General features: G+C 40.4%; 1 protein-coding gene across 1 annotated transcript in view; it reads right to left on the reverse strand.

Annotated features, from left to right (window-relative positions):
- The window catches only part of LOC310849404 (uncharacterized protein), a 37,454-nt gene that overhangs the window by 16,262 nt on the left and 8,593 nt on the right, over nt 1-12,599 (reverse strand). Inside the window, exons 7-13 of the mRNA XM_083749564.1 lie at nt 12,268-12,410; nt 11,875-12,042; nt 10,283-10,681; nt 4,736-4,909; nt 3,653-3,700; nt 1,622-1,759; nt 346-463 (exon numbers count right to left, since the gene is read on the reverse strand). Coding sequence (XP_083605690.1) covers nt 346-463; nt 1,622-1,759; nt 3,653-3,700; nt 4,736-4,909; nt 10,283-10,681; nt 11,875-12,042; nt 12,268-12,410 — 1,188 coding nt within the window. The remainder of the gene's footprint in view (nt 1-345; nt 464-1,621; nt 1,760-3,652; nt 3,701-4,735; nt 4,910-10,282; nt 10,682-11,874; nt 12,043-12,267; nt 12,411-12,599) is intronic.

Genomic DNA, 12,599 nt, shown 5'->3' on the forward strand with positions numbered 1-12,599 from the left:
ACAAGGGTATCCTCCAGATGTTTAAGATTAAAACACATGTCATCCCTGACCATTGGACATGCTGGCTAGAGGTGATGAAGCATTTTCAGGGTACCAGAACTGGGCCATTGTATCCCTCTATAGAAATCAGAATCCGGTTTTCAAGCCTGGAGATACAGTGGATTTTGTAAATCTTTAATTAACTTTAAAACTCTTTTCTCTGCTTTTCTTGTAGCTTAGGGTTTATTCCCTTGACTGCCTAAGTGGTTCTAAGGACATTAAGACTCAAGGGCAGGTCTTGAACTGAGCATACAGTAGAGTAATACTTGGAATTGCAGTCTGCAGTGGCTGAATAAATAAGCTTACTGTCAGTTTGTTTCTCAACCCAAGCGTTGATCTGGTCTCTGACTTGTTCTGCAGCATTCAAAAAATCAACCGGTTGTAGTTCTGCATGATAGTACTTCTTAGTGAGCTGAAGGTACTCCTGAAAATTATAGAGGCAAAAGTATAAATTGTTATGAGTTTCTCTTTTTTTGTGCAGGTGGAAGGGGGAAGTAGAGACCCTTCTAACCCCTGGATGTGTCAAAACAGCAAGTGTCAAAACAGAAGACAGCTTTCTATTGAGGTGATAGTCTGGGTGATGGGCCATTGGGGGAACAAAGGAAGTGGATTTGGGTGAGGCAGCAAATGGGTGCCCACCCCCGTCCCTCAGCTGGCTGATGGAAAAAGACAAAGATGAGAGCTGAGAGTCTGCAGTGATGTGGGCCAGATATAAACCAGCAAGCTGAGAGAAGGCTAAGAGACAAGAGCAATGTTTGATTTCTGTTTGAATTTAAAGTAAAGGCTTTATACAATCTGAAGAGAAACCAAAATGTCTAAGGTTGCGGCTATGAGAAAAACATGACCCATGGGCATAGCTGTCAACTGTTCCCTTTTCTTGCAAGGAATCCTATTCGGAATAAGGGAATTTTCCTTAAAAAGGGGGAAACGTTGATGCTGTGAACCCCTCCATTTTAGGCTAAGGTTGCAATATGCGTAAATAAACCATATATCATAAAGACACCACAGTCTCTGCAGTGCCTCATTACCAAAGGAAACACAACCCCTGGAATCTCTAGAATCTCACACCGCTCAGAGATTAGGGTGGTGTGCAACATTTTTTAATCCACGTATGGATTCACCGCAGAGCAGGATATCAGACTGCAGTGGAAACCCAGGTTAGAATCCGGACTCATTTGTGGCTGCTACTCATTGTCTTTGGAAAGCCCAACCTACTTTACAGAATGGTGGTAAACACAAAAAACGAATAAATCCATATATATCATCCTGAGATCCTTCTAAGAAAGGCAGGGTACAAACATGTTGAATAAAAGCAAATGTTTAACTTGGCCTCGTGAAATTATTACTGTGAAAAACAGATCTAGAAATAAGCACCACAAAATAAAATGTATATTAAATTTAATAATGATCACCCTCTAGCTCAGTATTATTGCATCATATACCGCATACAACACTTTCAGTTTTTCTTAACACCATATTATCTAATTATGCTATGTGGAAGTAATCTTTGTGATTAGAAGTATATTTTTAAATATGTAACTATTTTCAAATGAAACTTGGCAGCTTAGTATAAAATACTCACGCTGTTAAAATCGAAAGTCTTTTCTCCATATACTCTATTAGCAGTTTTCAGCAGGTAGGTGTTATTGGGTTGGTTGATTTTAGAAAACAGTTCCTGGAATTGACTGTTGATGGTTTCATCTTTACTGAGTCCTGGTTCCTTTACAGGGAGACACCATTGCATATAAAAATCTCAGTTGCATTAGAGTTGATGGTACTGCATAGGTAGATAACCATTCTTGGAAGTCAAACAGAATCCGTTCCGGAAGTCCATTTGACTTCCAAAATGTTTGGAAACCAAATCATAGCTTCTGATTGGCTGCAGGAGGATCCTGCAGCCAATCGGAAGCTGTGGAAGCCCTTTTGGATGTTCTGCTTCCAAAAGAACATTCAAAAACAGAAACACTCACTTCCGGGTTTTGATCGTTCAGGAACTGATTTGTTCAGGAGCCAAGGTGTTTGAGATCCAAGATATGACTGTAGCAGTTTAGTTGGCGGGAGGGGGGGGGTTGCCAGGGGAAAATTGAATGTACCACAACTACTGCTATGCCATAAGATTCACTGTCTTGTAATATCACATATGTGCTTTAACTACTGATGAAGCCCAGGACGGCGAAACAAGGCCAATATTCTGGAAATCCTTGTCTAGACTCTGTGAAAGGATTTTGTGGAACTGTAACAACCTTTCATGTGGATTGTTTGGACTTTATGAACAGACAGGTGGAATAGAGACCATTACACGGATGGACCATATTTATGCATGAACTGACTAGAGAATGATCTGATCCACTGGGTCTTCTGCTTTGTTCGTTTGTTGAACTTTATGAGTTATTTCTGTTGAAATTTGATACAAATTTATCTACCTTATTTATCTAAGAACACAGCCGGTTACATCTCGTGTGTTTATTGAGGATGCTTTACGTGACCATAGGTTTATTTGTTGTTGTTTTGTAAAATGACAATCATGCAAAACTAGTTGCTGCCCAGAGTTTAGCTTTTTTCTTCCATCCTCCTTTGGAAAATGACTAAACTTTAGCATGCTCAATGCAATAATTTATATTATGATCTAATTAACATGTTATGTTATGTTATATGTTATATGTTATATGTTATATGTTATATGTTATATGTTATATGTTATATGTTATATGTTATATGTTATATGTTATATGTTATATGTTATATGTTATATGTTATGTTCTACTTGGACTGGTCATGTTGTGCAGATGCCTGATTATCATCTTCCAAAATAACTATTTCATTCCAAACTTTAAAATGGAAAGCGCAATGCTGGTGGTCAACAAAAGAGGTTTAAGGACTCACTCAAGGCAATTTAAAAAAAAAAATGTAATATAAACACCGACAATTGGGAAACACTGGCCTGTGAGCACTCCAATTGGAGAACAGCCTTTACCAAAGGTGTCATGGGCTTTGAAGACACTCCAACTCAGGATGCAAGGGAGAAACATGCCAAGAAGAAGGCACATTTGGCAAACCCTCACCGTGATCAGCTCCCACCCAGAAACCTATGTCCCTACTGTGGAAGGACGTGTGGATCCAGAATTGGCCTCCACAGTCACTTACGGAATCACTGCTAAGATAAGGTTACCAGACATCCCCATTTCCCGGGAACAGTCCCCAGATTTACAGATCAGTCCCCTGACAAAATCCACTGAATTTGACTGAAGTTGAAAAGTGTTCCCGGATCCATTGGGAAAATATCTGGTAACCTTATGCTAAGACTGCGTCCATGGGAGACAATCTTACTCAGTTACAAGTGATTGCAAAGAAGAAGATGGAGAAATTTAATTCTATTTGCATTTGAATGACTCTCACTTGTCCAACCAATATGCTAACCTGAACACAGCTATCCTTCAAAATGTCCACGTCTCCAAATTTTGCAATGCAGCTCTTCAAAGTGTACAAAAACCCAAATATTGGAGGGGTTGTAAATTTCATAGGATTGCTGCCTTACCAGTAAATCCCATGGAAGTTAACGTAACTTATTTCCAGAGTGTTTAGGATTGCCAAACCTGTTATAGAATGATATTACCTGTGAAGGCCTTTCAGACTCTTCTGATGATGCATTGAAACGAAGCACCTGTAAGCAGAGTTGTAAAGATTTATTTTTAAGATAATTACATAAAACAGATACATACAATAATTTATTAGTAATTCGGCAATTGAACCTAGACTGATAAAATATTTGCATGGCATTCAAGATTACGACCAGCTTGCTTTCAACACTGTAATGTTTTTCTCAAATCATAGTTTTTATTCTGACAATTTCAAATTATAGTTTCATTTTCTTTTATGGCTAAGCTTCTGTAGATTTGTTTGCACATGCATGTTGACATTATTAGTATCAGTTGGTTATCTGGTTTCCCATCTTCCTCCTGTTCATGTACACAACAATGTTCTTCAGATCAGTGTTCTTCAATCTTGGGTCCCCAGAATTTGCTGGCCTACAAAACCCATCAACCCCAAAAAACTTAATCAATGGTTAAGGAAGATGGTAGTTGTGGTCCAATAACATCCGGGGACACAACGTTAAAATACAGTGGTACCTCGGGTTAAGTACTTAATTCATTCCGGAGGTCCGTTCTTAACCTGAAACTGTTCTTAACCTGAAGCACCACTTTAGCTAATGGGGCCTCCTGCTGCCGCCGCGCCGCTGGACCACGATTTCTGTTCTTATCCTGAAACTGTTCTTAACCTGAAGCACTATTTCTGGGTTAGCGGAGTCTGTAAACTGAAGCGTATGTAACCCGAGGTACCACTGTAAAGCACTTTAACAGATTCCGTATGTAACAACAGCATTTATTGTACAGTGGTACCTTGGTTCCCGAACGCTTAGTTGTTAAACAAATCAGCTCCCAAACGCTGCAAACGCAGAAGTAAGTTGTCCAGTTTGTGAACGTTTTTTGGAAGCCGAATTTTCAACGCAGCTTCCGCTTGAGTGCAGGAAGCTCCTGCAGCCAATCGGAAGCCGTGCCTTGGTTTCTGAATGGTTTCAGGAGTCGAACAGACTCCCAGAATGGATTAAGTTTGAGAACCAAGATACCACTGTATTATATCTCCAAACTATGTGCAAGATTGAAATGTGCGGTGGTCGCAGACAAATTCAAGAGCCTACCTCAGCCATTTGGCTGGCAGTTCTACCTCTTGCTCCCATGTGGACCATGGCTAGAACAGATGTGATGCTCCAAGGAGAAAAGAAAATATTGCCTTCAGATGATTGGATCAGCTTTTTGTAAAGATCTAGAAGAAAGCTGCCGTTGGCTACTGAGAGGGAGTCCATTACTGCAACCTATGAAAAATGCAATAGACAGGACAAATCATTGCTCTGACAAAAGAAGCGTTTCTTTCTTTCCCACAAAAATAGCACTTTCATTAGTTCGTCCCAACGTTAGATGCTAAAGCATTCATGCAACTGGATAAAAAATAACCCCACCCCATACATTCCCAATCAATCCATGTGCTCTGTATAAGTCACCTCATCCTAATGTTCTGTAAACCTCATTGAACTCTAGATTTGTTACCACACATAACTTGGCAATGTTAATGCCTTAGGGCCCAATTCTCTGTATGTTAACAAGGAAGAAAGGCCAGCTGTGTTCAGTGGGATTTTCTCCCAAACAATTTTTTAAGTTTGCAGCCCCAATGAAATATTATGTGCTGTGCCTGCTATTTGTATGCTCTTAATAAATTGCAAGTACATTCCCAACAAAGGAAGAATAGATACAAAAATGTATGGAATATACAGAAACATACTGGAAGAATAAGAAATCAAGACAACAAACTTTTTTATTAAAGAATGGAAATGGTTTATTGGGGATTTACAGATAAATTGTAAACAGATAAGAACATTGGCAGGATTATTGCAATAACCTGCAGTTTTATGAGTATACAGTGGTACCTCGGTTTAAGAACAGTCTGGTTAAAGAACGATTTGGTTTACAAATTCCACAAAACCGGAAATAGTGTCTTGGTTTTAGAACTTTACCTCAGTCTAAGAATGGAATCCGAATGGTGGAAGGGCACCGGCGGCGGGAGGCCTTATTAGGAAAAGCGCACCTCAGTTTAAGAAAGGTTTCACTTTAAGAACTGACTTCCAGTACGGATTGAGTTTGTAAACTGAGGTACCACTGTATATTTAAGGAAGATGAATAAATGAGCAAATTGAGTTAATTTGGATATGCAGAAGATATTAAAAATAAATTTAAGGAACCACAGAAAGAAGGGAAAGGAAGTCAAGTTTTGAAATGTTAAAATGATTGTAAAATTAGTAAAATTTATAAATCTGAAAAGCATAAACAAAACAAATAAATAAATAAATTGCAAGTTCAATGCAGTATACCTTAAGAGAGGTGAAGCAACATACCTGGTCTGTAATACATAGAATTACAGCGCATTAAGTTCATCAAGGAGGTTCTGAAGCAGTTAAAATCTTTCTTTTGTTTGGTGATGCAAAGTGCAACCATATGTGTTACCACAACCTTTGAAAACCGACTGAAAATAAAATAAGCGTCTTGGTCATTTCTCCCTGCTGTGTGCACAAAGAATGTCGTTGACCTCAGCCATATAGCAAGACTTCCATGTTATTTATTAGCAATTACCAGCAACCTCTGGTGGTAGCACAGAGAACCTACATGGTGTGGATGATCCATATGGTAAGTTAGAGACACTCTCTCCTTTGCAGTTGCAGCTAGGGCCAGCCTGAGGCATTTTTGCACCTGATGCAAACCACAGAATGGCACCCCACCCCCGCCAGGAAAGAAGGGGTGAGTGAAGATCTACATCAGGAACAAAGGGGAAATAAAGATCTACGTTGGGATCTGCTGCCCTGCGGATCCTGCTGCCTGAGGCAACTGCCTCACCTTGCCTCATGGGTGCAGCGTGGGGAAGTAGGGTACACAGAGCCTTGCAGTTGGTTCAGTGAGCTCAAGGTTCTCGCATTTTGCAATCTACTGAACAGCAGCAGCCTCTCAAGTCGTTTGAGAAATTGTGTTGAGAGACTAGTGGGAGTTTGAAAAACAGTATGTTGCATATCATAAATAGCTGTTTGGTCCTATTTGGCACATATGTTTATCCGGGAAGCTGCAGTAAGGACCGTCAACCCTTACCTAGAATCCCCCTGCATCCCCCCAGAAAAAGCACTCTATCTGTCTATCTGTCTATCTGTCTGTCTGTCTATCATCTTTGTTCATTTGAAGTTTCACCTTTCTACTTATAATGCCCAAAGCATCCTGGTCACCCTATATCCTTGCCTAGCATTATCTACTTGACAAATGTTTATGCACTTTTAATAAGCAAATTAAATCCTGCTCTTCCATTCTAAGCACAAGGAATATCTGACACTTGCAACGTTGCTTTTTTCACATTTATAGATAGCAATCTTTTGCCCTTTTCACCCAAGCTTAAGGTTTCATGGCAAAACAAGTTATACACGCTTAAAATGTCACAGTACCTGCAGCTGCTACGCTTTCGGTGATTCCTCCGACAGGTTGTGGTGTTTGTGAAGACACAGTTCTGTAGCAATAAATACAGAGCAACCTTCACTTCTCCTCTTCTATATCCTCCATTTCAACATCTTGCCCATCCTCTCTGCCTCTATCAACCGGCAACATTGTCTGCTGCGAAGCTGAAAGACTGTCAGATACGTTGTATTATCAGAGCTATTACTAAACTATTTTGTTTGTTTGTTTGTTTGTTTGTTTGTTTGTTTGTTTGTTATAAGAGCAGTTCTGCATTAGTCTGAAAGAGGAAAAATTCTTCAAACAACACATTTAGGGATCAATCCTATAGCAAGATCTGCTGGGATGAGAGGGTTGGAATCTAGTGAATATCCAGTTGACCTGGGAGGTTCCTGGCTAAACCAGATTAAATCCCTCATCCTTGGCACAATCAGAGAGATATATCAGCATATCTTCTCCTTCTGAGCTCAGATGGGACAAAGCAAATTGTAAAATGGCATAAGGCTTGGGAAAGGGGCATTCTGGGGTTGGACCAGAGAGGGTGTGGTTAGGCCTGATCCTAAGCCCATTCAGGTAAGACCTGTGTAAATTAAGCTGGCAAAAAAGGTAGTATAACTCAAACACTATTTTAAGGACTTGTTTTCCCTCTGCCAGCCTTAGGCCTGCTCAGCTAGCAGTACCCCCACTACTGAACAGGAGCAGGGGCTGAGCAATGGGAGCTCACCCAGTCACGGGGATTCGAACCGCCGACCTTCTGATTGGCAAGTCCTAGGCTCTGTGGTTTAACCCCCAGTGCCACCCGCGTTGGAATCTCATAGAACTCTTCTTTACTGCATGAAATATGGGAATTGGGTAGCAAGCTTTGGAAGCTCATAGAACTCCTATTTACTGCATGGAAAATGGCTCCCTGCTATTCAAACCTTGTGTGCTATTTGCTTGCTGGTGCATCCCCCCAAATAATTTTGGGGGCTGCCCCCCAATGTTCCCTACTGTCGGGGCAGAGGAAGCTGAGTTGAGCGTGGCTTTAGTGACTGGCTCCACCTTCTGCCATGGAAAACTGCATAATGTGAGAGAGGAAGAGCCATCGGCCTCTGCATTCAGCTCCATCCCCTGGCTCCTCCCAAAACATCATGTGACATCGCGCGTTGCACGCCATGTGGGTGACGTCACCCAGCCCCCTCGATCTTTGGCGCAAGTTGGCACCTCTGTGTACTGTAGTGGCTTGTATCACAAATCGGTCTGGCATTTCTGAATCATTCATGAAAAGGAGAACCAGGCTCAACTTAGTTTGGTTTGTAAACATGTATGGAGTTAGGCAAGGGTTCAAGCTGCAAACTAAGCAACCAGCAATGTTTCCTAAGAGCCGAGCTGAAAAGAGGGGAAGAGGATGGATGCAGTTTTCATTGGCGTGCTGTGGTTTCATCTCCCTCTTCTACACCACCCTTCTTTCAGGCATGACTTAGCTGAAAAGTGGCAAGTCTCGTCTCCAGTACCAACCTGCCATTTGGATCCACCATTTTGTTTCAATTCCCACCTCTACCAGACATGAAACATTCTGCATTCCTGATGGTGTAGTAAAATTAATTTTATTTGCTATATTACACATTCTGTTATATATGTACACGCACACATTGCAACATGGGGGGAATTGACAAGCGATCGCCACACACAATATAAATTACAACCCTACATTTATGGTATTTAATGCAACATTTATACATGAATGCAATGCAATAAATCTTCTTCTTCTTTGTACACCTTTAGGTGCAAGGTGAAAACATTCCTCAACCAGGTGTTTAGCTGATTAATATCCCATAACATGGGTGGATCTACATGGGGGCAGGGGGGATGCTATAAATAAGTCAGAAATTAGATAGTTGTAACAAAAGGGGGGGGGAACTATGGAAAATCATGTATAAAAAAATCCTGCTTTCTGGCATCACCTGGTGTTGCATGTTAGAGCATTCAAATTGTTGTTTCTTTACTAATGTAGCCGAGTCCCAAGTTAAATATGTTTTTAGAAAACGGAGGTTATTGTTTTGTTTTTGTTTTTATTATATACCCTGTCTCACGGGTGCCAACTTGAATAAAATATTGGGGGGGGGGAGAGGTAAGCCCTGCCCCACATAATCATATGATGTAGCACATGCACACTATTTGAATGGCAATGCTCTTTAACTTGGGGGGCAGCCCCCTCAAATATTTTATTGGGGGGCTGAAGACCCCTCAACCCCAATGAGTTGGCTCCTATGTGTTGTGTTCTTTTATCTTGTATTTTTATGCTATGGACCGCCCTAAGATCTTCAGATGAAAGGTGGTATAAAAATTTAATAAAATAAATTTAAATATATATATAATTACTAGGGTGCAGGCCCACTGACAGCCACAGACTAGTTTTTATTTTTCTCCCATCAGCAAGTCTATTGTTGAAAAGGATTGCATCAACACCCTGTGTATACCAAACAATGCAATTTAGAAAGAGACATAGCAAAAAAAACAAGAACCCTAGAGACTACCTTATGCATGGTTTGAGAGTGAGTTGACTTCTTGTTGAGCACATGTCAGCTGTGGCTGTATGCACTCCCCCTGCAAGCCCAAAGGAAAGACAGGCGAGAACACCATATTTAGACATAGCTTTGGAAAACGGTCCCTCTGTTGTGCCACATTCCTGCTGCCGCAAGATCCTTCCTGTTTGCTAAGAGAAAGCTGAAATACTTTAATTCCCCCCTCAAAAAAAAATTTTTAGTTTTCTCTTATAACACATAGACAAAAACACAAAAGAAAAACATTCCATTTGACACAACATAAAAACTTAACAACAATAATAAAAACCCATAAAATAAAAGAAGATTTTTTCCTTCTTATTCCCTGGTGTATTCACATTGCTAAAAGACTTCCTCGACACCCTCCAATCTGGATTTCATCATATTACATATTTGGCAGTTCCCAATTTCATATTTATAACATCAGTATCTTCTTTCATTACAAACTTCTTAACCTCTCTTCCAATTGTCATCCATAATAATCTTTATTATTAATCTTTTTCTATCCCTTAGCCTAATCTGTTACTTCTAGGGATTTCCTAATTAGCTTATATTACAGTATCTCACTAAATATTCTTTCAATTTCTTCCAGTCTTCTTGTGTTTCCTCCTCTTTCTGGTCGCGGATTCTTCCAGTCATGTCGAAAGCTGAAATACTTTAAGGGCAACAGAATCTGCCCCAGAATAGGATGCTTTTGGTTTCATTATGCCGGATGAAAAAGAGGAAAGGGTGGTCTGCTGCAAACAAAGTCGCCCCCCCTGTACTTCGCCCATCTATAGTAGCACCTGTCGAAGCAGCAGCCTCTGTGCCCTCTTCGTTAATGTCAACAAAGCACTTGTGGAAAACTTGGGACAAAATCAGCTTGCTTTTTTCAGACATTCCGGTGAAATTGGCTTGGCCTACAGTGAAGGCGTCTGTTATCCCCATGCTGGTCAAATCTGCCTTTAACTCATAGTGATCTTCTAACTGGGTCCTAGGAAGATACACATTTGCTTCAATTTCTTCCATTTCTTCTGGGCTAGTCCACTTGGATAAGGCTTCATAAGTCAATTTATTTTCTAGCTGCAGACACAAAGAAAATCAAATGATCAGTAAGTTGGAAAAGTTATCCAGGTTTGCTAAATTAAATGTACAACTGTGTTTGAATGTCGTTTTGGGGAATATACACTATACTGATTGATGAACAGCAAAACACTGCAAGTATTATTATTTTTTGAAGTCCAAGCTAGTTTACAGATCCCTTCAGCTATGATGCAATGCATTTTTCTAGCACGGAGTGCAATGTCAAAGGTTTTCAACAGTCAACACAGTATATCACAAGATGAAAAATACGTTTCTGCAAAAAAAAAAAGAGGTGAAATGGAACAGGATTTTCATCTACAAATATCTATGGGGTTATTAAAGCAGGATATGACTAATTTAGATGAGAGGCTAACACTTGAACAAGCCCAATGGAATACAGTGGTATCTCAGTTTTCGAACATAATCCTTTCCGGCAGACAGTTCGAGTTCCGAAATGTCTGAAAACCGAAAACTGAAGGAGTGTCTCCATCCCCATTGTTCAGCCCGGACACTGAGGTCTATCTTCAAGGGCTTTCTGGAGGTTCCCTCACTGCGAGAAGCCAAGTTACAGGGAACCAGGCAGAGGGCCTTCTCGGTAGTGGCACCCGCCCTGTGAAATGCCCTCCCATTGGATGTCAAGGAAATAAACAACTATCTGAGTTTTAGAAGACATCTGAAGGCAGCCCTGTTTAGGGACATTTTTCATGTGTTCCTGATGTCTCTCCCAAATCTTCCAGCATTCTGATTCATTGGATCCCCCAGGTTCAAGTAATACGGGTGGAGGTTTCCCTTTCAACTTTCTCCACACTACACTGGCTGCCAAAATGATTACACGAAATCTGTATTCTTGGACCAAACACACAAACGTCTGTTGAGAAATCAGAGTGCAACATCCATATCCACCCATCACCTTTAGATGTGTAGAAATGTTCCTTGAATGTTATGAAAACACATTCATTTGCAAAACCTTCGGGAAGGCAAGCTTTTTCTTTCAATGTTCTTGGGTTTTAGATAACTAGAAATACATTTTCTCTTCTGACTTTTGTGTGATTCCCCACATGGCATGAACCCATTTCCAACACATCAAGGGTCATTTTCAATCGAGACAAAGTTCCAAATCCATATCTTTCTATATCCTAAGCAATTCAGTCATTTTCCTACAAAATATGCCAAAAGAAGCACTGTTTCTTTACCATTTCCAGGCCAGTGGTGTCATCAGTGATGTCATCAGGGAGGAGTATAAACATGCTGAGGTCATTGTTGACATATTGGAGCTCAAGAATCTGAGTCTTCACTTCTTTTATGTAGTTCCAATTGAAGTTACCGTGCTGGAACATCATCTTCACCGGCTTACTTGTTCGCTGCAATATGACAAATATGTTTTCGTGTCCATGAGCCTTAAACTTCATGGTGGAACCGGGGGGAAATGCATTTTATATATGCTATTTGGAGAAGAGATCTCTCTCCCTTACATTACTTCACAGTGCAGATCAAGGTACATGATAGCATCATAGGCATGGCAATGGACTATAGTAGCTTGGAGTGCCTTAATGCCTTTTTTCATTCAGCAGTATGAAATTATTTACCTTGCTAAGTCTGAAGGGCTGCTGTGTTGTGTCTTGTTTCTTAAATGGCTTTTCCCAGTTTCCTCTGAAGTACAGTGCATTTACCAAGATCAGCTGGGTAAGTGAATCGACAGACCCCTCATTCAACAGATTCTGTATTTTACCTTGTTTGGGAGAAGAAGTAGGAGAGAGAAAGAAGTCATCATATGTTTTGTCAGCTGTACATATCTGAACAAGAAATGTGACTTTACCTTAAAACTTTCTGTGGACTTGCCCCAACCTATCTTTCTAATGTTTAGCTAAATATACACATTTTTGCACAACATTTCCCACTACAAGAATGCATTTTCTAT

The sequence above is a fragment of the Podarcis gaigeae genome (assembly GCF_964106915.1).
Source record: "Podarcis gaigeae genome assembly, chromosome: 7".
In the NCBI taxonomy this organism is placed as follows: domain Eukaryota; kingdom Metazoa; phylum Chordata; class Lepidosauria; order Squamata; family Lacertidae; genus Podarcis; species Podarcis gaigeae.